Below are 23,998 nucleotides of genomic sequence, written 5' to 3'. Positions count from 1 at the left end.
TCACATCCAGGTGTCTGCACATATTGATGACATCACACCATGGGGCTGATGACATCACCACTTGGTGATGTGGTGTCATAGGCTGATGATGTCACCGCAGATGATGTTACACCAGGAAGACTGCTCATGTTGATGATGTCATGTCATGATGATGTCATTATCAGTCACTAAGACACCACAATTAACTAAAATTGGGGCCGCGTGCGCCACAGCATGACGTCATGTCGCGCTCTGATGCGACTTCACCTCTGCGCCGCCAGGAGGTGGAACAGGTGCGAGCGGGCTGCACGAGGGCAAGGCGCATGCGCCCTAGTAAGAGCCGCAAGCAGCACTCGGGGCGCATGCGCCGCGACCGAGCGGGGACCGGGCGAAAGAGGCGCGAAGGAACCACGCACGCGCTCCGCTGCTCGGGCGAGATCGGGCGCTGCGCACGCGCACAATCCCTCGCTGGGCAACGGCGCCTGCGCAGAGCGGCTCGGAGGGCCGAGCCCACATAGAGCGGAGCGGGCGGCGCAGAGCGGTTTCGCTTCCGGGGGCGCCGGAGTTTTGTTTCCGGGCGGGGGGGCAGCGGCGGCGGCGGCGGCGCGCGGGGATGCCGGAGATCGGGGTCCGCCATGTGGTGTCCGCGAGCAGCGCCGACCCGGTGCGGGGCAGCCATTCCCGGGGGCGGGGCGGGGGGGGTCAGGTCTGGGTCGGCGAGACCACGACGGGACGGGAGAGACCATTCCCCGTGGGGGGGGGCGGACGGGAGAGACCATTCCCCGTGGGGGGGGGGACGGACGGGAGAGACCATTCCCTGTGGGGGGGGCGGGAGAGCTGAGTGGGAGAGACCATTCCCTGTCGGGGGGGGGACGGGACGGGAGAGACCATTCCCTGTGGGGGGGGCGGGAGAGCTGAGTGGGAGAGACCATTCCCTGTCGGGGGGGGACGGGACGGGAGAGACCATTCCTGGGGGGGGGGAAGAGACCATCCTTGGGGGTGTCTCGCCCCCCTGACCACCCCCATTCCCCAGACTCACTGCGCCGAGAACCTGCTCAAAGCCGACACCTACCGCAAGTGGAAGGCGGCGCAGGCGGGCGAGAAGCAGCTGTCGGTCATCCTGCAGGTGAGCTCCCCCTCCTCTCCCCCCCCCGTGGGGCCGGGACTCCTGGGTTCTGTCCCTGGAAGGGAGGGGGGGCAAGGGGGAGCCGGGACTCCTGGGTTCTGTCCCTGGAAGGGGGGGGGGGCAAGGGGGAGCCGGGACTCCTGGGTTCTGTCCCTGGAAGGGGGGGGGGCAAGGGGGAGCCGGGACTCCTGGGTTCTGTCCCTGGAAAGGGGGAGCCGGGACTCCTGGGTTCTGTCCCTGGAAAGGGGGAGCCGGGACTCCTGGGTTCTGTCCCTGGAAGGGAGCGGGGGCAAGGGGGAGCCGGGACTCCTGGGTTCTGTCCCTGGAAGGGAGCGGGGGCAAGGGGGAGCCGGGACTCCTGGGTTCTGTCCCTGGAAGGGAGCGGGGGCAAGGGGGAGCCGGGACTCCTGGGTTCTGTCCCTGGGAGGAGACTAGGGTGTAGGGGGGACCCTGGACTCCTGGTTCCCGGAGTGGGTTGGGAATGGGCCCTGGGTGGGCACCGCATCCCCGGCCCCTGACTCTCTCCCCTTCCACCTGCGGCAGTTCGAGAAGGAGGAGCGGATCCACAGCATCGACGTGGGCAACGAGGGCTCAGCCTTCGTGGAGGTGCTGGCCGGCAGCTCCGCCTCACCCAGCGAGCAGGACTACGAGGTGAGGGGGAGGAAGCAGCGCATGCTGAGCTTTGGGGAACTCCCAGGTCTAAGGTGGGGGGCAGAGGGGTTGACCTGGTTCAGTGAGCCCTGTGGGGTGGGGCCCAGCTGAGCGACGGCAGGGGGCTTAACTGTTTAGGACTGTGGCAACGACAGGATTTGGGGTGGGGGGATGTCAGGGGTTTGCAGAGGCTTCTCTAACCCGGGCTCTCTTCCCTCTTCCCCCCCCCCCCCACCCCGCAAGGTGCTGCTGGTCACCTCGTCTTTCATGTCGCCCTCGGAGAGCAAGGCTGGCACCAACCTCAACCGGGTCCGGATGTTCGGCCCGGACAAGCTGGTGAAGGCAGCAGCAGAGAAGAAATGGGACCGGGTGAAAATTGTCTGCACCCAGCCCTACACCAAGGTGGGACCCCTCCCGACCCTGGGACCTTCCTCCGCAGTACAGCCTGGTCTGGGGACCCCTCGCATACTGGCCAGGCAGGGGTGGAAGGGATTACACGTGGGTGAGTGAAAGCGGGCAGTGCAGAACAGTGGTGACGTCGTGATCCATTGTCAGTGCGACCCGCTCAAGCGGGGTGGGTGTGATGTTCCCCAGGGTACAGTCTGGAGTGGGGAACAGCTGTGTCCCCTTGGGTCTCTTTGACATTGCTTTGCCACCAGTCCTGGCCCTCTCACACAGCCTGCAGCGTGCAAAGTCACCCCGAGCTGAGTTACAGGAACACTTTCCCAGCCATTCCTCAATTACACACTGGGCAGCACCCGCAAATCCTTAGTCCCGGCCTTGTCCCCCAGAAATGTGCGTTTTGTACTGCCCAGCACCCTCCTGGACAGCACGAGCTCATAGAAATCCCATCAAAGGGAAGGTATTGTGCACCAGCCAAGTGGAGGTTCCCAAACACTTCGCTCCAAACACTCTGTTTTGGATGAAACTATTTGAGAAGGTTTTTACCTGCTGAAAGGTTGATTCCAATCGCTTACAAGTGATGAGACGTAAAAGCCAGAATGGGGTGCAAAGAAAAATGACAGGAAATAAGCACGCAAGCTACTGCCTAATTTACCCCCTGAGTGGAGTTAAAAGCAAAAAAGGGTTTTTCTTGCCAAAAGTTTGTGGTAGATTTCACAGGCTGGATTTCCTTTCAGCCTGGGATCCCCCACTTTGGTTCAGTGTCTTTCCAGGGAATACACTGATGTCATGAGCAGAGAGATGGGAGAGGTGAGGTAGAAGCCACTGTTTCATTCCTTTACCCCCTCCCCCCTGAGGATTACCCCACACCTTGTGTACGTGAGGCTTGAACCATCTCTGGGGCGAAATGTACATTTCTTACTCACACCTTCCCCCTGCCAGAGAACGGCCGCCTACCCAGCTGATAGTTTCTTAACACCTGGTGGGGTATTGTTCTGTCCTTTGTGGTCTCTGAAGAGCTAGTCTGTGGGTGCTCCCCAGAATCCTAACATATTTTAGTAACATCGTATAGTAAAAGTACGTAGCTTTACACACACTGTTACACACATTTTAAAAGGACAGTGATGTTCAGCAAATGATGAGTTTTTAAATGATAGCTCACAAAGCAGACTTTGTACCAAATATTTCATAACCTTATAAAAGTGCCTAACATGGGGTACAGGGTGTCTCGGCGGGGGCGGGGGGAGTGAGGTCTAGTGGTTAGACCAGGGGAGGCGGGCTGGGAGCCAGGACTCCTGGGTTCTCTTCCCAGCTCTGCCAATGGGTCACTTTCTTTTGGCTGTTCTCCCCATAGACCCTAGCGTATGGGCTGTCTTTTGTGAAGTTCCACTCGCCACCCGAAAACAACGAAACCCAATCAAAATCTGCCTCCCCGGTGAGTAACAGCTTTGGTGGTGCCCCTCAATCCTGCTAGCCTAGCCATGGACTCCCCCCTCCCCTCTCTCAGCTCTGCCAGTGCCCCTCACTCCTTACCTGCAGCCCCCTGCTAGCCCAGCCCTGGGCTCCCCCCTCCCCAGCTCTGCCGGTGCCCCTCACGCCCGACCCGCAGCCCGAACTAGCCCAGCCCTGTGCATCTCTCTCCGTACAGAAGGTGACCAAGCTGGGCCAGTTTAAGGTGAAGGACGAAGACAGCAGTTCTGCCTCAATGAGGCCCGGGGCCCTGTTCTTCAGCCGAGCTAGCAAACCGCTTCTCACACCACCCAGAGGTACCATGAACCCCTGGAGGGGGGGGGGTCTAGTGGGATAGAATGGGGTGGGGGCTGGGCGCCACGACTCCTGGGTTCTCTGCCCGGCTCCGGGAGGGGAGTGGGGTCTAGTGGTGGGTGCTGGGAGCCAGGGCTCCTGGGTTCTCTCCACAGCTGGGTGTGCTGGCCGTCTGCCTAGGTTACCCAGAGATGCTGGTTTCCAGGGGCTGTCCCCTGCCCTCTGTGGTACGTCTGGTTAGCTCTGGCTCCGCGGGCTGCTACTGTGATTTGTGGCTGCGACATCTCTTGTCTGCTCTCCCGTGCAGCCCCGCAGACGGAGGAACCGTCCCCCAGCTACGCTGTGGCCACCCTCCAGGCCAGTACACCCAGCGCTGCCGCCTCCTCCCCCTCCCCACCCGCTGCAGAGAAACCCACCGCCAGGACCTCCCCGAGCCGCGCTGCAGCCTCCCCCAAGGTACAGTCCTCTCAGCCGGGCGCAGCCCTCGCGGTGGTGGGGGTTGCTGGAACCCGGGCAAAGAGCCGCGAGAACAAAGAACGGCTTGAAAATTCCCCGCAGAGCAAGTGACACCAGGCACTTGACCCGTTCGGTTTAACCCAGGGAAGGCTCCCGGGAGCTGTGATCCCGTCTCTATTCACCCTGGGAATAAGGCATCAGTGCTCACCAGGGAGGGCAATGAAACATTGGGACAAGTGCCCAAGGGGCGCGGGGGATTCTCCATCCCGGGCAGTTTCTCAGTTGAGACGGGGTTCCTTGGTAAGATCGACCCTAGGAGTGACTGGGGGGCCGGTCTCTGGCCTGGGCTGTCTGGAACGGGCTGACGGGCACAGGTGGCCCTGCTGGCCTGGGAATGTAGTCATCTATGTGAACCCTGGCGTCCGGGCCGGCTCCCATCACTGGGGACTGCATTCTGGTACCCACAATCTGCTGCATTGCAGATTTGCTTGGGTACAGGGTTCTCCTTCACGTTTTGTCTTAAAGCTGCCGCATCTCAGCACCCGGTGAGGGGTCCCTGTATAAACAGCCCCCGCAGTGGTGGCTGCGTTCAGGAATCCAATGCTGATCGTACCAGTTGTTTATCTTTCGCTCCTGATCCACTTCTTCTCCCTCAGGATCCGGCTCCCACCAAGAGGAAGTTTGAGTTCAGCAAGGAGAACTCGGTCCCCCCCTCTGCTCGGAAGCCTGACCCCGAGGCCCCCCACTCCATGCAGCCAGCCCCCAAGAAGCCCAAAGGTGAGAGGGGACTCCTGGTTCTCTCCCCAGCTCTCTCCATAGTATACAGTATGATGGGTCTACAGTATGACGGGTCGAGGTCTGTTGGTACCTTAAGGGCCAGAGAAAGGGGGGGCGGGGTACAGTGTAAGGAGGGGAGGGCAGATCTGTCACTCATTTGGCCGAGTGTTTCAGTTGGCTCAGGTGTCCCAGTAGGTGGGTGTTATCATGAACCCCCCCCATTGTCCTCCCCCAGCCCCAGAGCCACCCCCCAGCAGGCTGCCGGCCCACAAGAAGCAGCCGAAGGAGCCGTCGCCGGAGGGGGCAGGGGAGGATTTTCATAGGCTCCTGCAGGGGACGGTCTTCGTGCTGAGCGGCTTCCAGAACCCCTTCCGCTCCGAGCTGCGGGACAAGGCGCTGGAGATGGGCGCCAAGTACCGGCCCGACTGGACCCCCGACAGCACCCACCTCATGTAGGTACTGCCAGCTCCCTGCACCCGCCAGGCCGGTACTGCCCAGCCAGCCGGACTGGACTCCCAACTGCACCCACCTCATGTGGGTACCGCCGGCTCCCTGCCCGGCCAGACGGACTGGACCCCTGGCAGCACCCACCTCATATCGGTACTGCCGGCTCCCCTCCCCACCCCGCCTGGCTGGTACCGCCCGACAGGACCCCGGACAGCACCCACCTCACGTTGGTACTGCCGGCTCCCTGCCCCTGCCCGGCTGGTACCGCCCGGCCAGCCCAACTGGACCCCCGACAGCACCCGCCTCATCTAGGTACCCCCGTCTAACCACTAGACTTCACTCCCAACCCAGAGCTGGGGAAAGAACCCAGGAGTCCTGATGCCTTGATCTACCTCTCTCTGATCTCCCTTCTGCTTCCCTCTCCCCCAGCTGTGCCTTCGCCAACACCCCCAAGTACAGCCAGGTGAAGGGGCGCGGGGGCACCATTGTGCGGAAAGAGTGGGTGCTGGACTGCCACCGGGCCCGGCGGCACCTGCCCTGCAAACGGTGAGGAGGGGGCACCCTACATCCAGTGGGTCTGGGGGGCCATCCAGGAGGTGTCAGCACTGGCTGGGGCTTGGGGGGTTATATGCTATCGGGGTCAGATGGGGAGCAAGACTGGTGGGGGAGGGTGCTGGGGGGTCATTCATGGGGGGGGGCAATCAGTGATGGCTGGAGCCCAGGGGGTTCAGTCCTGTTGTAGGGGACTGCAGGGGGGTGGGGGGGCTCCAGGGGGTATAGTCGGATCTCCCTGGGGCTGGGGAGCAGCGCTTGGCTGAGGGGATAACCGAGGGGTGTCCCTGGGCAGGTACCTGATGGATGGTCCGCCTGCCTCGGGCAGCGAGGAGGAAGAGGAGAGTGAGGAAGAGCCGCCCGCCCGGCCCCGCAAGACCCCCTCCCCCCGACAGGTAGGGGGCATCAGATGGCGCAGGGCCTGGCTCTGGGAGGGGAGTGGGGTGGGGCTGGGAGCCAGGACTCCTGGGTTCTCTCCCCACCTCTGGGAGGGGGGTGGGGTCTAGCTTCCCAAGCCCCTGCCCTGCCCCCATTACACCACCTTGCACAGACCCCCCCCTCGGACCTTTCTCTTGCAGAGAGCCGGGCTGCCTAGCTCCAACCACCAGGGCAAGGCACCTGCCAGGGCTCTGCCGCCTCAGGGTGAGTCCTCGGGGGAGGAGACAGAGCCCGGCACATCCTGGGCCAACGCCGGCAACTCGCGGGCCGGGGGGGAGAGCTCCCCGGCCTCCACGGACAGCGGGGAGCCCGCAGGTAGGGAGAGAACCCAGGAGTCCTGGCTCCCTGCCCCGGGAGGTATCCCACAATGCTGTGGGGTGGCTGGGACTGATTTCCCGTGCTGTTCTCCAGGGGCGAGAGACAGCGGGGAGGGCGACTCCGGCGACACAGACGATGAGCTGAGGAGGTGGGTACAGCAGAGCTTGGCCCCCGGTGAGTTGGGGCGAGTGCCCCTTGGCCATGGGGGCTGATCCAGAGAGGGGGTGGGGACAGGAGGGATGGGAAAAGGGCCCCAGGGGGAGATCCGCCTCCCCCCCGGTGCTCTTTCTGGGGAGGGACTCCTGGGTTCTCTCTGTAGCTCAGGGGAGTGGGGTGTAGTGATTAGAGCAGGGGGGCTGGGAGCCAGGATGCCTGGGTTCTCTCCCTGGCTTTGGGAGGGGGATGGAGATGAGGTAGGGCAGGGGGTTCCGTTGCTTCAGCAGAGGAGCGGGAGGGGTGTCACCCCCTGGCTGACCCACACTCCCTGATGTAGGGTGGAGGAGGAGCACCGCAAGAAGCAGCAAGCGGGTCGGGAGGCAGCTCCGGACCCTGATGACGACCCCTATGGTGGGTCTACAGATGAGAACACAGATGTAGAGGAGGAGCCAGATCAGCCCATCCCGGAGCTTCCTGGTATGTGTGGTGGGACATGGCACCTTTCCCTTCCAGGGACCTCTGGCTTCCATCCGGCCCCATGGGGGGAACTGGCTCTCTTGGGTGGGGGACGATGGGGCACGGGGCCTGTCTCCTCTAGGGGATGGGTAACCGCTGTTAACAGTGAGTTTGAGTAGAACACATGAAGGAGATTCTTAATATCCTGCGGCAGGGAGTCCCACAGGTGAACACCATACAACTCTGACAGGGAGACGCCCAAGCGGTTTTCGAGCATCCCGCTCTTTACGTGACCCCTTTCCTCCTCCTCCAGATTTCTTCGTGGGCAAACGCTTTTTCCTCTATGGCGAGTTCCCCTCCCAGGAGCGACGCCTCCTGAATCGCTACATCACGGCGTTCAGCGGGTGAGGGGTGAAATCCTGCTGGTTGGGGGTAGCTCCCGAAGTCCCCTTTGTAGTTATAAAATTCTCCTTCGCTGCTGTCCTAGGCATGATCTGTTTCTGGGAGGTTGTTAAACAGCCTCCGCGCCCCACCCTAGAGACCGCTGCATCTCTGTGCTGGACACACATCTGTGTTCAGCGAGCAATTCTTTATAATCGATTGGTGGGTCGGAGCGAGGGGCGCGGGCAGAGCTGGGGGGGAGCCCCGCGGGGGCTGCGGGTCGGAGCGAGGGGCGCGGGCAGAGCTGGGGGGGGAGCCCCGCGGGTCGGAGCGAGGGGCGCGGGCAGAGCTGGGGGGACGGACGGTGGGTCGGAGCGAGGGGTTCTCACTGATGCTGCCGTCCTGCCCCCAGGGAGGTGGAGGGCTACATGAACGAGCGGGTGAACTACGTCATCACGGCCCAGGAGTGGGACGACACCTTCGAGGAGGTGAGAGGGCTCCCCCCGTTCTCCCCCTGCCCCCCAGCACCAGAATAGCGACCCCTAATGGATGAGGTGCACGTGTCCTCCCCTGGAGCGGGCAGGGGGCTGGCTGGCTCCGTGGGGCAGGGAACGGGACACGGGGCCTTTAACCTGTTTGTCGCATTTGGGTGTTTAATGCAGGGTGCAGGCTAGAGTTTCTGGAGCCAGGACTCCTGGGTTCTGTCCCTGACTGGGATGGGAGTGGGGTCCAGTGCCTCAGAGCAGGGGGAGCTGGGAGCCAGGACTCCTGGGTTCTCTCCCCAGCTCTGGGAGCGGAGTGGGGTCGAGGGGCTTAGAGCAGGGGGGCTGGTCAGATGCTCTTCTGCGCGTGGCCCTCACTTCCCTGCCGTCGCCCACCGCAGGCTCTGAACGACAACGCCAACCTCTCCTTCGTCCGCCCCCGCTGGATCTACGCCTGCAACCAGCGCCAGCGGCTCATCCCGCACCAGCCCTACGTGGTGGTGCCCCAAGCATAGGGCGGCGCTCGCAGACCCCCCCAGCGCAGACTCGGGGCTGGGAGCCCCCCCGTGTACCTGGGTACGGATGACACGCTGGGCGGGGCGGTTCCAGCCCCTGCCTGAGCCTCCTGTTCGCATCAACGTCAACTGCAGGGGCTGAGCTGGGCTCTGTGCCGGGGCAGGGCCGCCCCACATGTACCCACCCCCCGCAGCTGATCTGACTCCTCCTCCCTGTTCCCCTCAATATACCCCTCCCCCGAATCTGTGAGGCGCCCTCACCACCCATCCCCTCAACCTTCTTTCCGCCAGCGCTGTCGTTTCCACCTGTTGGGTTAATCCTGGATTGACTCTGCTTCTCGCCGTTCGCCCGCCCTACAATCACATCCCTTTGAACGGGTGTCTGCATCCGCTGGACCCCCCATGTCCAGTCCCCTTCACCTGCGTGGGCCCCCTTTTCAGTTAAACCCAGGTGACTTGTGCTGGACAGAGTCTGTGACTGGGAGGGAGAAACCCGCGGGGCGGGGTTAGATGCTAAACTCCGGAGAATTTACAAACCCAGATGAAATGCAGGAAACCTTCCCTCCCTGCCTTACCGCCCTGGGAACGGTGCAGCCAGGAACTGCTTGGCACCGTGAATTTTCACCGAGCCATGGCGGTGGGTGAGTTCAGGTCTTACCATTTGACTGCTCTGAGCAAGGAAATTAAGCTGGTTACTTTCCTTCTCTCCCTGGTCGGTTTCAGGCTGGGGGGAGGGACCTAGGTGGGTGTGTCTGGTCAGTTTCAGGGTTGCTGTGTGCCTGTCTCCATGGTTTCCCTTTCTCCTGCCCTAGATCCTGGGGTGCTGTTTGTATTTGGGGGGGAGCTCTTTTCTACAACATTTTCTTTGAGCAAAATAAAGGGCTTTCAGGTGAAGCTTGGTTTAAAAACTCCCTTTAACAGGGGGGTGGGTCTGGTCTCCCTGAGGCCCTGGCCTGGGCCCCACACTGAATTTAGGTTGCAAGTCCTGGGCTCCCTCCCACACAGCACAGCGGAGGGTGCATGCTGGGGACCCTGCTTTGTCCCAGTGGGATTTTTTGAAAGGGCCCCACATTGTCCTTCGAAAGAAGATGTGCTGCTGAGCCTGTGCCCCCATAAACCCACATCCCCCAGGGAGCTGCTGCGGAAAAGCTACTGGCCCTGCTGCCATGAACTCGAACGCCCCCCCCCCCCCCCCGCACTGGTTCAGAGAGTGGCCTCTGTATTGAAACTCAGGACACGTGTTTGATGAGCGGAGGCATCTCGCTCTCTGGGCCTGAATGGGGCTGGAGCTACTGCTCCACCCCTCAGCTGCTCTGGGTCTGCGTGACCCCCATCTCCAGCCATGGAGTCATAACCCATCCATTCTCCCTCTGAGCTGTAGCCAGGGGTGGGGGTCTCCGCATGTTCTGTCTGGCCTGGGCAGGGGAATCCAGCAGGGGAACTTTCTCTCTTGTGCCCCACAGTGCTTTCCTGACTCAGACCAGCTGGGGGAGAAGAGAGGGTGTGGGGGTCCTGAGCCAGAGCCCAGTTCAGCTGCTCCCCACACCACCTGGGGGGCCCTGTCCTTTGCTGCATGGCCAGTGTGTATCTTTCCTAATTAAACCTGTTAATGAGCCCAGCTATGGCCCCCTTGTGTTGATCTGACCGCACAGCTGCTAGTGAGTGGCAGAAACGAAGCAGTGGGGCTGATAGCAGGGCTGACAGAGACCGAGAGGTAGGTCCATGAACGGAGCCGGGAGGGGGGAGCCCGGGGCTGTTATAGCAGGGGGCTGTGGGTTGGAATTGAGGGGCACTCACAGACCGGGGAGGGGCCTGTTGAGCTGGAGTCTGGAACCTTTTCGGAGGGGCAGGGGGTGTTGTGGAGAAGTTGGGCTTTGGGGGAATTCAAGACTTCCCAGGGGGTGATGTGTGTAAGATTGGGGGAGGGGGCAGTCAGCCCCTCCAGCAGAGGATGGACAGACAGAGTCATTACTTTTTTTAGATTAATGTACCAAAAAATAAAATGAGCGAATTTCCCCCCTCCCCCCCCCCCGCCCTGTCCTCCCCATGGGGTGCATATAATACACTGGAAGACGTTTCTATAACAGGGATCAACCTTGCCCCATGGTTTCATCCCCTTTCCAGCCGCAGCAGCAGGTTGGGTTTGGGGTACTTATAACCTACAGGACCCAGAAAACATCTGTGACTTGTGCAGAGGGCTGCGGGTCAGGAGTGAGGGGCACTGGCAGAGCTGTGGGGGGGCATCTCAGGGCTGCGATAACTGGGGGCTGCAGGTCAGGATTGACTTTTGAATGAAAATCTGTCACCCCAGTATGAAATGGACCATGAACTCCTAGGGCATTAATTTCCCATCACTAGAAACCCAGCCCTCAAATGCCAGATTTTTTTAAACCTCAAAATTTCTACCCAGCTATTTATCCCCCTCAAGGGTGATTTATTTTTACTCTGTTGTTTAGTATTTTCTTTCTCTCAATTCTTTTTGCTGATTGGTTAAATTTCACCTACATGTTTAAAATTAAAATCTGGGTAAAGTTATTTTTGTTACTCAACTTTTTTTTTAACCTGCTACAGAAATTTCCCAGTTCACAATTTATCTTTGTTATTTTTGTTGTTTTTTTGCGTCACATTCTTTCATCTGATTAATTTTACTGCGTGACTATCGATTTGTACCCAACACATTGTCACCTGGTTATAATAATTGGTAACTGATCACTGATAATCTATCATCCAAGATCTGTTGAGAATGTATAGTAAGAATTCATACTTATTAATAATTAGGAACTAATGGTTAATGTATAATTAGGCTTGACAATTTGAGTTTTATCATTTTTGACATATCAATTTTTAAAGCATTTTAAATTTTTTTACTGATTTAAATGTTCACTGTTGCGGGAAGTTATGGGGCAGTCATGCAACAGGGCAGGTCAGACAATAATTATTGAATGACTAAACGTTGATTTTAAAAAGTGAAAGCTTTATACCTGTTAAAACACACATTGTCGACATGTACAAAGCAAATATCCTGAAATCCAGCTCCGCTCCATTCCCCAGCCGGGCTGGTCTCACGTCGCCCATCCGGACATTTTGATGATCATCAACAGAAAGATTTTTCCATCAGTTTCCATGGGTGCGGTGAAATTGACTTTTATCGATGTTTACTGATAAAAAAACAACCCCTTCCAAGGCTAGGTATAACATGACTTGTCAGAGTTCGTTAAACGTGCAATCTGGGTTTTACAACAAAATGTTAATAATTAACACAACCAATTGGTCAGTTATCCTGTCTCTGGCAAAGTCTTACAGCCAGCGGTCAGTCCCCGCAGCAGGAAAATGGGGAACTCAGCAAGGATCTTCGAAGCAGGAAAGGCGTCGAGTCCATAAAGAGGAGTGAGGCGTGACCTGCGGTAGGAGGCTGGCTAGCACAGTGACAAGTCAGAACTACGAGTCGGTAATTGGGCCTGCAGCGTGTATGGCTCCGAATGCTGGGAACGGAGGAAGTGACCGGTGCAGATCTTGCAGAGAATGGTAATAAACCCATTCAGCTGGACCCTGGGGGTAACGAGGATGAATTTGTGCTTGGAACAAACGAATTCGGGGAAGGTGGCACCAATTCTAGAACCGCGGAGGGGATCCAGGCTTGGACGGTTTGGCCAGGGGGCTGGAAGATCGAAAGAACAGTCAGGAAACGGGGGGGTTCAAGTTAGACGTGGCAGGTAAAAGCTGGGTTGGAAGACCCAGCGCTAGCTGGGCTTCGATGAACAGCAGCGTTTCTGAGGAACTGCTCCAAGACAGACGGGAATGGAGACGAGCCAGCCCCAGGGAGACGGGCCTGAGGCAAGGAGAAGAATCAAATCATTTATCATCTGTAATAGAAAATATTAGTGGTGTTTTAATACAGAAGAGTGAGTATCAATTGCTAATTTATAATTACTGATAATTACTAATAAGATTGATTTCATCATGGAATCTGTGACTTCCAGTAACCTTCATGACTTCAGCCTGCGGTGGTTGGGAGCTGTGGGTCCCCCGCTGCCCGCGGGGACAGGGAGCTGTGGGGTACCTCTACCGTCTCTGGCAGCCCCTACAGCCCCCAGCTGCGATGGCGGAACCCCCCAGCTCCCAGCCGCCGTGGGCCCCCAGAGCTGCAGGGGGCAGGGTCACCCCACAGCCCCAGTTCAGCTGCCCCGCTTCAGGCAGTGTGGGGACCCACCGATCCCCATTTTGTCCAGGATATTTTTAGTAAAATTCAAGAACAGGTCACAGTTTCCATGAACTTTTCTTTTTTGCCCATCACCTGTCCCCGACTTTTACTAAAAATATCCCTGATAAAAGCTTAGTCTCACTACTAATGTATTTTGATATATCCTGAATAGTGCCCAATTTATAATAATTACTAATTTATCATTTATAATACAAAGTAGTGTTTAATATATAGTCCCTGATTTATTACTAATTTCTCATTTATGATATAAAATGTTATAAATGATAAATAGTAGTAATCATTTAGTTATATAATTGTTTATTAGAAATGATTAATATTGTTTAACATATATAATATGCAATATCTAATTTATAATTAATTACAAATAATGTATTTATAATATAAAGTATTGTTCAATCTCTCATTTAAAATGTAGTAATTGATAATTATATCATTTATAAGTATTATCATATTGTTAGTTAACATAATATTATAAATTAGAGATTGTACAACAATAAACACAGACCCCAGCCAAGAGCGGGGGTCCCCTCGCGCCGGGGCGCTGTGCAGACCCCGGCCGAGAGCGAGGCCCTGCAATGAATGATGTCATTTGACCGATTATCGATGGTTTCCCGGTCCCCACAGTCCGCATGGTGCTGTCCCTCAGGCATTTCGCTGGCGTCACCTCACTGTCATGCACCAATAGTCCAGCCTGGCCTGCATGTCACCAGCAGCAGCTGGAGTTTAGTCCTCTGGGTGGGATTTGGGCCCAAGAAGCGGGAATCCAGTCTCGGGGGCCGGATTCAGCCCAAGATCGGGGTGAGCAAAACCGGGCTGGGATTTACACAGGGGAAATGCCCTGCTGTGAATGAGAAAGGGAGTGTCACCAGAGCGATGGCCAGTTCCTGCCCGCTGGGGCTCTGGCCCCATTGACACCCGGCCCAAGATACAAACGGGGCCAAAACTGACCCTTGTGTTACAATTGGCCATCATCCCTCTGGGCACCAGTCCCCCTTCCAGCTCCCCAGCCCCACATCTCTATACCCCCATCCCCTTATACCTCCATCCATCCCATGTCCTCTCTCCCTCCATCCATCTCCCTACACCCCCATTCCCCCTACTCGCCTGTCCCCATTCCCCCTGCTCACCTCTCCCCATCCCCTGCTCACCTGTCATATTCCTCCCCCCCGCCCCAGCCACTGGTCTCTGTCCTTCTCCAGCTGGTCCCTCAGACCCGCTGGCCCAGGGTGATGGGCACACTGCAGGCAGCTGCAGGGAGCGGGGCACTGTCGGGGCTGCGTATGGGGCCCACCGCTGCCACCATGGCAGGGTTCCCTTCCCACTCTGAACTCTGAGGGATAGATGTGGGGACCAGCATGCAAGACCCCCTAAGCTTATTTTTACCAGCTTAGGTTAAAAACTTTCCCAAGGCACAAATTCCACCTTGTCCTTGAACAGTATGCTGCTACCATCAAGGGGTTTAGACAAAGAATCAGGGAAAGGACCACTTGGCATTCCTGTTCCCACAAAATAGCCCCCCAAGCCCCTTCACCCCCTTTCCTGGGGAGGCTTGAGAATATCCTAACCAATTGGTTACAAAGTGAACACAGACCCAAACCCCTAGATCTTTGGACACTGAAAAAAAAAATCAATCCCTTCTTAAAAGAATTTTATTTAAAAAAAAAAAAAAAGAAAGAAAGAAAAGGTAAAAATCCCCTCTGTAAAGTCAGGTTGGAAGATAACTTTACAGGGTAACAAACGATGCACAAAACACAGAGGAACCCCCCCACCCCAGAGCCTTAGCTTCAAAGTTACAACAAAACCGGGATAAACCTCCCTCCAGCAAAGGGAAAATTCACAAGCTGAGAAAACAAAGAGAAACTAATCCACCTTGCCTGGCTGTACTTAGAATTTCTGTAATAGGAGAGACTGGTTCAGAAGGGTTTGGAGGACATGGACTGATGTCCGGTCCCGCTTAGTCTCAAGCGCAAAGGAACACCAAGGCAAAGAACCCAAAACAAAGGCCCCCCCAGATTTGAAAAGATCTTTTGTCCCCATTGGTTCCTTTGGTCAGGTACCAACCAGGTTATTTGAGCTTCTTAACCCCTTACAGGTAAGGAGGAATTTTAGGCTACCCTTATGGTTATGACAGGGCCAGAGTTAGGGGGACCTGGCTACACACACCCTGGGGAGCTTCCAGCCCCACATACTGACCCCATATACCCTCAATCCAGCCCCACATCCCCACTCCCCCATCAACCTCATCTATCTATATAGCTTTCTCCCTCCCATTCCACCATGCACATATCCCCCAGATCCAGCCCCACATCAGACCCCGCCTACCCCTCGATCCTGTGCCATATACCCCTCCCAGTGCCCTCCCCCCAAAGACTTGTTCTCAGTTCATCTCCTCACTGGAATATTGGGTGGGTCGCTGTGGGTCAGGATGGAGCAAATGGGGGGGGGGGGGGCTGATCTTAGTCTGGGTCTGTGCAGCGCCCGGCTCTGATCTTGGGTAACAAAGATGGGACAGACGTATGTAGACGGGCAGCTTTCTCCTCAGGGATCCTACTCTAAAGGGTGCAGGACTGGCGGGCCATCAAGAGCCCTGGCTCTGGTTGGTTTGGGACGTGCAGAGGGGAGAAGGGAAAATCCCGTGTCTGAGACTGTCAGGGCAGAGCTGGTGGCGGGGTGGGATAAGCTGCGGGGCGTGGAATATCTCAGCCCTGTAATGAAGCGTTAACTGGGGTCGTTTGCATTTAATTTCCCTAGGATTTTCTATGTGTCAGCCTGGCCATGCAGGCTCTCAGCTCCCCCAACGGGCGGCTGAGCCCTGTTTCATAAGAGGGGAGGTTCACCCTTATACGGGGCCCGCATGCCCCCCAGGACTCCTGGGTTCCATTCCTGCCTCTGGGGCTTGATTCCCAGCCCCCTGCCGCTCTAACCACTAGACACCACTCCTCTCCTGGTGCCAGGGAGAGAACCCAGGAGTCCGGGCTCCCAGCCCTCCCCCAGTTCCCACTCCCCTCCCAGAGCCGGGGAGAGAACCCTGGAGTCCGGGCAGAGCAGGGGGAGGGGACAATGCAGGAGGCTCAGTGAGGGAGGGGGGCAAATCCCAGCGGGAAGGGGGGTAAATATCCCGGGGGGGGGAATCCCTGGGAGCGGGGGAATCCCCAGGGAACAGGGGGCGGACGCAGCAGAATCCACCGGGGAAGAGCCGCTGCCGGACGCGGCCGAATCAACCCAGCCGCTGGGAGGGGCCAGGAGCAGGGAGCGAGCGCTGGGCTATACCAAGTGCCCGCATGGGGGCGCGTCAGGGCTCCCCCTTCGCGCGCTGGTTTCTCTCACCAGCTCGGGCGAGGGACAAAATTCATCGTGCCAACGCGCGGTGGCTGTTCTTTCTATGCGTCCATCCCCGCCCCCCCCCCCCCCCGCCGCAGCTCCCAGCAGCAGGCTGTTCCAGGCTCGGTCTCCCCTCCCAGGCCAGGGTCTCCCATGAACCACGGGGCTGTGCAGCAGGATGGTTTGTTGATGGTGGAGTATCTGGGCATCCCAGTTTGTTTATTGTAGGGTCTCCTGTGCATGCTGGGGCTGCAAGGTCTCGTTTGTTTATTGTAGGGTCTTCCGTGACCACTGGGGTCACACGGGCTCGTTTGTTTATTGTAGGGTCTCCTGTGAGCACCAGGGCCGCAGAGCCCTGTTTGTTTACGGTAGGGTCTCCTGTGAACACTGGTATGTTTGTTTACGGTAGGGTCTCTCACGTGCCCTGGGGCTACAGACACTAATGTGTTGTCTGTTGGCTCTCTCCGGGGCTATGCACGCTCCCTTGCTCCGTGGAGGGTGACTGGGCAGAGTGGTTTGTTTATTGCGGGGTCTCTCCGGAGACCTTGGTTTGCATCGCCTAGGGTTATTGCTGTAGGGTTGCTTATGAGCGCTGGGCGGCCAGGCATGCTGTTTATTCTAGGGTCTGCCCTGAGAACTGACACTGCACAGGCTGGCTTATTATCGTAGGGTTTCCCTCTGCTCAGTGGCTTTGACTCGACATTTTATTTTAATTTCTGTCAGAAAAGATCATTGAGGGAGCAGAAAATACAGAAAACAGCCTGTGGTGGGGGGTGGGGGGAAGAGAAGGGTTAACTCCCAGCACCCCGGTCTAACCGCTAGACCCCACTCCCCTCCCAGAGCCAGGGAGAGAACCCAGGAGTCCTGGCCCCCGGCTCTAACCCATTAGAGCTCCCCAGCCAGCTGCTTCCTGAAAAGTAAAAAAACGCAGGATTGGGAGCAGGGGAGCAACGATGTGAAATCCTAGAGATCAGGCTGATTGCTGGAGGAGGCGCCTGGCTGGCCAGTGACCAGGGCTTCCTTGAGAAGATAGGGGGACTCCATTGCGTGGGAGTTCTGCCCACGGTGACTGTCACCACCCAAAATGGCTGAAAGGAGGGAAGAGTTCAGCGCTACTGTAATTACACCGCAAGGGCAAAGGAAGGGGGTTGGGAGCCAGGACGCCCGGGTTCTCTCCCCAGCTCAGGGAGGGGAGTGGGGTCTAGTAGTTAGAGCAGGGGGCTGGGAGCCAGGACCCCTGGGCGCTGTTCCTTTCCCTCCCCCCTCCATCATGGCATCGGTTGCCAGCTGGCAAATTTCTCCCTCCCAGATATAATCAGCCCCCAGCAGGAGTTACCGTCTCATCACACCCAGCGGCTCGGGCTCCTCAGCCCTGCACCCAGCCATGTTATTGCCACAGCAGGTTCCCAGCCTGCTCCCGGGGGCCCCAAATCATCCCCCTGCCAGAGCCCACACAGGCCTAGTAGCCAGGAGGGAATGATTGCCTCATGCCCCCTGGGAACCCAACAGGCAACGGGTCTGCACAGAATGCACTCATCTCTAGAGAACCCAGGAGTCCTGGCTCCCAGCTCCCCTGCTCTGACCATGAGATCCCACTCCCCGCCCAGAGCCGGGGAGAGAACCCAGGAGTCCTGGCTGGCAGGCCTGCCACACCCTTTTAACGACTGGAGCTCACACCCAGTACTTAGAGCCAGGGGCCGGGCTTGGAGTCCTGACTTGTGCCCTGGGAACGAAGTCCATATGGCCAAGACAATAAACAATGTCGTCACTTCTCCCCCCCTCCCCATATCCCTATCCTGACCCCCAGCGCTGAGCTGCTTCGTGGGTTTCTAACCCTCTCCCAGGTGGGCTGCGGGCGCCTGTCCCGGAGGAAAGGGCTGGCAGGAGAAGGGTTAATCTCAGCTGCTTCTTTGGCAAAGGGCAGAGACCAGCTGGACAAGAATCTATAGGGACAGTTAAAGTCCCCTGGTCCTTGCCCACTGCCCCCCACCCTGCTCTGACCACTAGACCCCACTCCCCTCCCCGAGCTGGGGAGAGAACCCAGGAGTCCTGGCTCCCAGCCCTGCCCCTGGCTCTCGCCCCTTCCACCCCTCTGCCTTAACAGAGCCCTGGGGAGAGAGCCCAGGAGTCCTGGCTCCATACCCCACCCCACCCCTTTCCGCTAGGTGATGCGGCCTCCCCTATATCTGGCATTTGTAGGGTTAATAAGATGAACAGGAAATGAAACTACCAGCCCGGGAGCTGTCCTGCAGAATGGACCAATCAGGATAGGGATTGCGACCTTCATTTGCATATTTAAAGGGGACTCGATCTGTAGCTGTGGGCCCAGTGTTGTACCCTCTTCCATGTGTTTGCTAATTGTCCTTGGAAGACCCTACAGCAACAAAGCAGTGCAATTAACAGGTTGCAGGGGTAAATCTTTACTGTGTGTGGGTGTGTGTTTCCAAAGAGGCTGACCTGTGAGTGCTTGTGTCTTGTTCTCGGTGCACCTGGGGTGTGCCAGCGGGACTGTAGCCCACTGTGGCTGCATGTGTGTGTGTAAGTGTAACCCTGTGTACACTGTGAGACAGAGAGGGGGACTCTGGATATGTGTGTAACCCAGTGTGTGTTGCATTGTATCTCTGTGTGTGCGCGCACGTGCCAGGGCCGCTGTGTGTATAATTGTATTCCAGGGAGAGTGTGTGTCTATGAGAGGGACTTGTGTGTGTATCTGGAACCCTGTGTGTAATTATATCCCTGTGTGTACATGTGTGGCACTCCATGTCTCTGCGCACGTGTCTCTGTGTGTGGGTGTTACCCTTCCCTAGTGTCTGTTTGTGTTACCCTTCCCTAGTGTGTGTGTATTTGTGTGTGTATCTGTTTGTGTTACCCTTCCCTAGTGTGTGAATCTGTTTGTGTTACCCTTCCCTAATGTGTGTATCTGTTTGTGTTCTCCTTCCCGTGTGTGTGTGTTACCCTTCCCTCGTGTGTCAGGGGCATCTCTATGTCCACGCCCCCACCCCCTCGTGCAGCTGGCCCTTTAAGGGCTCCAGGCTTCCTGTCCCCGCCCCCTCCCGTCCTCCCCAACCCCTGGCATTTAAAGGGCCCGTCCCCGCAGCTGGCAGCAGCGCAGCGCCCGCTGCCCCGGCCATGTGGCTGTCCCGGAGCCGCCCTGCAGCGGCCGCTGCCCGGCGCGCCCTGGCCCTGAGACCCTACTGCACCCGCCGCGCCCAGCGCCAGGGGCTGCTCTTCCGGCAGGTGAGCCCCGGGCCGGGCCTGGGGGCTGCGAGCCAGGACTCCTGGGTTCCCTCCCTGGCACTGGGAGGGGAGTGGGGGCTGGTGGTTTGAGCTGGGAGCCAGGACTCCTGGGTTCTCCCCACAGCTCTGGGAAGGGAGTGGGGTCTGGTAGTTAGAGCGGGGGCGGGTCTGCGAGCCAGGACTCCTGGGTTCCCTCCCTGGCACTGGGAGGGGAGTGGGGGCTGGTGGTTTGAGCTGGGAGCCAGGACTCCTGGGTTCTCTCCACAGCTCTGGGAAGGGAGTGGGGTCTGGTAGTTAGAGCGGGGGCGGGTCTGCGAGCCAGGACTCCTGGGTTCCCTCCCTGGCACTGGGAGGGGAGTGGGGGCTGGTGATTCGAGCAGGGGGGCAGGGCTGGGAGCTGGAACTCCTGGGTTCTCTCCCCAGAAGAAGGCGCTCTGGCAGTCAGGAAATCCCAGCCCGCCTTATTGCTGGTCTGATCAGATCCTTGGTGCTGTAACTTCCCCGCCCTGCTTGCGGGGCTCCTGACTTCCTGTCCAGCTCCCAGGGTAAAGGGAGCCTGGAGCTGGGAATGACTGACGGGGCAGGAGGGATAGCACCAGAACCATGGGTAGAACCCAGGAGTCCCGGCTCCCAGCCCCCTGCTCTAACCACTAGACCCCACTCTCCTGCCGGCGCTAACTGGGTCTCCCCTCCACAGCTCTTTGAGCCCGTGAGCTGCACCTACACCTACCTGCTCGCGGATCTGAAGACCAAGGAGGCGGTTCTGATCGACCCGGTTCTGGAGACGGCCAAGCGGGACGCGGAGCTGGTGAGGGAGCTGGGCCTCAACTTACTGTACGCAGGTGAGAGAAGCCCTGGAAGGCAGGTGGAGAATGGGACACGGGGCCTTTCCCCTCTCGGGGGCACCGGCCCTGATCCGGCCCCAGGGCAGGGACCGCCTGGCTCAGGGGGTGGAGAATGGGGCACGGGGCCTTTCCCCTCTCAGGGGCACCGGCCCTGATCCGGCCCCAGGGCAGGGACCGCCTGGCTCAGGGGGTGGAGAATGGGGCACGGGGCCTTTCCCCTCTCGGGGGCACCGGCCCTGATCCGGCCCCAGGGCAGGGACCGGCTGGCGGGGCGGGTGGGGAGTGGGTCAGGTTCCCATCTGTAAATCCCTGGTTCTGCTCCGCGCAGCCAACACCCACTGCCATGCAGACCACATCACGGGCACCGGGCTGCTGAAGACGATGCTCCCAGGCTGCCGCAGTGTGATCTCCCAGGACAGCGGGGCCTTGGCCGACATCCTCCTCCGCGAGGGCCACGCCCTGGAATTCGGGGCCTTCGTAAGTCACCTGGGCACTGGGGCTGGGAGCCCGGACTCCTGGGTTCTCTCCTCGGCTCTGGAAGGGTGGGGGGTCTAGTGATTAGAGCATGTGTGTGTGGAGGGAGGGGGACTTGGGAGTCGGGACTCCTGGGTTTCTCCCCAGAGTGGGAGCTGAGTGGGGTCAGAACAGGGGGGTTGTGAGGCAGGATTCCTGGGTTCTCTCCGTAGTTCTGGGAGCAGAGCAGAATGGAGTCAGAGTAGGGGGCTGGGAGCCAGGACTCCTGGGTCCCATGAAGAGGTCATGTCGCTGGCTCCCCCTGTCTGCAGGCCCTGGAAACCCGCTCCACCCCCGGACACACGGACGGCTGTCTGACCTACGTGCTCAGTGACAGGACCATGGCCTTCACCGGGGACGCCCTGCTGATCCGGGGCTGCGGCCGCACCGACTTCCAGCAGGGTGAGGGCGAGCTGGGGTGATGGGGGGGGGGGGGTTCTTGGAGGGCTGGTGAATGGTTACCGTGGGGACAAGACGGTGCATCCCTTTGATATGATGGTAACCGCCATGGCTATGGTGACAGCCGCTGGGCATGACCTGCTGGTGCCATGGTGAGGGGTGTGGGGGGGTGCGTTATCTCTTGAACGTGATTGGTAGTTGCCATGGAGATGGAGGGAACATCTCTGGGTTCACCTCCTAGTCGCCATAGCCCTGGGGAACATGGCTGCTGGTTGCCAAGGTGATGGCAGTGGGTGCTGGGGCGATGATGGGGGTGCCATGCCAGGGAGCTTTGGCCAGATGGTGCCAAGGATGTCAGGGGTGCCATGCCAGGGGGTTGGCTGTGTCCCTCACCCCATGGTAACCAGGCCCCACTTCTCTCTGCCCCCCAGGCTCCCCGGAGACCCTGTACCGCTCCGTGCACGAGAAAATCTTCACGCTCCCCGGAGACTGTCTGATCTACCCCGCCCACGACTACACGGGTGAGTCCGAGCGCGGCGCTAGGGGGCGCTGTGCTGCAGGGGGCGGGGCTCAGTGGGGCAGTCAGGGCTGGCCCCGATGCCCCAGCCCGGCACTAGGGGGCGCTGTGCTCCAGGGAGCCGGGTGGGGGGCCCGCAGGGGTGGGGGCTCCCCCTGCTGGTGCTGTTTCTCACCTGCCCCCTGGCGCCCCCTGCAGGCCAGACGGTGTCCACGGTGGAGGAGGAGAGGACCCTGAACCCCCGACTGACCCAGAGCTGCGAGGCCTTTGTCCAGCTGATGAACAGCTTGAACCTTCCTCAACCCCAACAAATTGGTGAAGCTGGGAGTCAGGACGCCTGGGTTCTCTCCATGGGCTGGGAGGGAGAAGGGTTGGTGGGTTAGAGCAGTGGGGGGCTGGGAGGCAGGACGCCTGGGTTCTCTCACGGGGCTGGGAGGGGAGTGGGGGGTCTAGTGGTTAAAGCGGGGGGTGGAGTTATCCCAGTTGAGGACTGGCAGGGGGCGTAGATGAGGCCAGGGCCCCTATCGCTCTGTCTAATGTGTCTGTTTTTTCATCCTCTGCAGATTTTGCTGTCCCAGCGAACCTCAAGTGTGGGATACAGGATGCAGCGACTTAGCCCAGCCCTCTTTCTCTAATGCCACGCCCCCTTGTATTAAGCCCCACCCACCTCATCATAGGGCACACCCTCTCATTGACCCTTATGATGATGCAAGGTCCTTTGGCCTGGGACTGGCTGTCCCTGACTCTCACTCTGGTCCCTCCCTTAAGCGAAATCTGGGGGCTCCCTGTTTGGGGTCCTGAGTGGGAGGGTGCATCCCTTGACTGGGGAGGGGGTTCATGATCTTCAACCATGGCAGCTTCCCGACCCCCCCCCCTCCCCACCCAGTCTGGCATTCACTGTGGGGTGGGAGCTTCCCGCTAGCCTCCCCTGGGGAGCAAAGCCCCCCCCCTTCCCTGAGCCTGGTGTGCAGACAGCAGGGAACCCCTGCAGCCAGCATTGGGGTCTGAGAGAGGCCCCAGGCCCCCATATTCTGCATTTGAATAACGGGGTGCCTGGGCGGACCCTGCTCAGTTCTGTCAGGCCCTGCTTCCTACCCTGTGCCTGAACTGGGGGGTCCCACCCACACTGCAGGGCTCCCTCCACTTGCTGTTTGCACCAGCTGGACTGCCTCTGCTCTGTGGGGCGTCGGCACCCGTGGGCCTAGAGCTGGGAGCGGGTGTTCCCCACTCTGGGCTGGAAGGGGGAGGGGCCCTCTTTATGAATGGGGCCCAGTCTTGGGGAGGGAGGGGGTTGGAAATGAACCACTGCTGAGAGAATAAAGTTGTGCTGGACCCATCGGAATCGCGTTTGCTTCCCAAGGCGGGATGCTGGGTGAGATGGGCCCATGGGGCCAGCGTGTTACTGCAGTTGTCCACCAGAGGGTGCTGCTCCCTCACTTTCCCAGGCCTGTTCCCGGGGTTTGCTCTCCCCCAGGGGGCCCAGACCCCCTCACCTCCCGCCCCAGGAATAGCTGCAGGAGCCTGCACGTGGCCTTGGCCCAGAGAAAGGGCAAGAGGGAAGGAGAATCGGCTTCCCCCCCGCACCCCTGAGAGCTGAACTCGCCACTCCCCCCCATTCCTTCCTTCCTCCCGTCCTGCTAGTTCTTTCCTTTTCCCTTCCTTCCTCTCTGGGGAGGGGTAAACCCCGGCCACAACCCCCACTGCTTAAAAAAGGGAGCCCCCCCATCCCTCAGTCTGTTCCCACCCACCCTGACCCCTGCAAACAGGCTCAGCCAGCTGGACACCACCTCGGAGCCAGGCGCAACGCTGGTGCGGCTCCATCCCAGCTGGAGGGGGAAGGTCTTTCTGCCCAGCGAACTCCACAGGGTTGGGATGGAGCCACCCCAGACACCCCCCTTCAATAAGGGGTGCTGCCCCTTTAAGGCTGCAGCCCTGAAAGAAAGGAAGTGTGGGAGATGTAGTCCCCAGGGTCCATGGGTGTTGTAAGCTGGGCAGCAAGGCATGCTGGGAAGCGACCAGGGCTATAAAAGGGGGCTCCCTTTTC

General features: G+C 58.9%; 2 protein-coding genes across 7 annotated transcripts; both read left to right on the top strand.

The window, feature by feature from the left end:
- The first annotated feature begins 414 nt into the window (after positions 1-414).
- Positions 415-10,518, top strand: XRCC1 (X-ray repair cross complementing 1). 4 transcript variants are annotated; one of them, XM_073323580.2, is made up of 17 exons: positions 420-643; positions 1,013-1,105; positions 1,649-1,756; positions 2,000-2,158; positions 3,513-3,593; positions 3,807-3,924; positions 4,230-4,378; positions 5,035-5,155; positions 5,391-5,607; positions 6,032-6,148; positions 6,450-6,549; positions 6,733-6,907; positions 7,004-7,058; positions 7,404-7,543; positions 7,836-7,926; positions 8,316-8,391; positions 8,787-10,518. In XM_073323580.2, the coding sequence occupies exons 1-17, from the start codon at positions 593-595 to the stop codon at positions 8,898-8,900; spliced, it is 1,965 nt and encodes a 654-aa protein (XP_073179681.1). In that variant the 5' UTR covers positions 420-592; the 3' UTR covers positions 8,901-10,518. The 4 variants fall into 4 exon arrangements, with proteins under 4 accessions (XP_073179682.1, XP_073179680.1, XP_073179683.1 ...); XM_073323579.2 differs by having other exon boundaries at positions 418-643; positions 6,733-7,058; XM_073323581.2 differs by lacking the exons at positions 8,316-8,391; positions 8,787-10,518 and having other exon boundaries at positions 415-643; positions 6,733-7,084; positions 7,836-7,924.
- A 207-nt stretch (positions 10,519-10,725) lies between these two features.
- LOC140902992 (persulfide dioxygenase ETHE1, mitochondrial) lies at positions 10,726-23,550 on the top strand. 3 transcript variants are annotated; one of them, XM_073323585.2, is made up of 7 exons: positions 10,726-12,425; positions 20,378-20,522; positions 20,854-21,002; positions 21,311-21,440; positions 21,869-21,958; positions 22,153-22,269; positions 22,518-23,550. In XM_073323585.2, the coding sequence occupies exons 1-7, from the start codon at positions 12,423-12,425 to the stop codon at positions 22,568-22,570; spliced, it is 687 nt and encodes a 228-aa protein (XP_073179686.1). In that variant the 5' UTR covers positions 10,726-12,422; the 3' UTR covers positions 22,571-23,550. The 3 variants fall into 3 exon arrangements, with proteins under 3 accessions (XP_073179686.1, XP_073179687.1, XP_073179684.1); XM_073323586.1 differs by lacking the exon at positions 10,726-12,425 and adding an exon at positions 16,606-16,624; XM_073323583.2 differs by lacking the exon at positions 10,726-12,425 and adding an exon at positions 19,513-19,680.
- The last annotated feature ends 448 nt before the right edge of the window (positions 23,551-23,998 follow it).

This window comes from Lepidochelys kempii, chromosome 24 (genome assembly GCF_965140285.1).
Source record: "Lepidochelys kempii isolate rLepKem1 chromosome 24, rLepKem1.hap1, whole genome shotgun sequence".
Taxonomy (NCBI): Eukaryota; Metazoa; Chordata; order Testudines; family Cheloniidae; genus Lepidochelys; species Lepidochelys kempii.
This window is presented reverse-complemented; position numbering and strand designations above follow the sequence as displayed.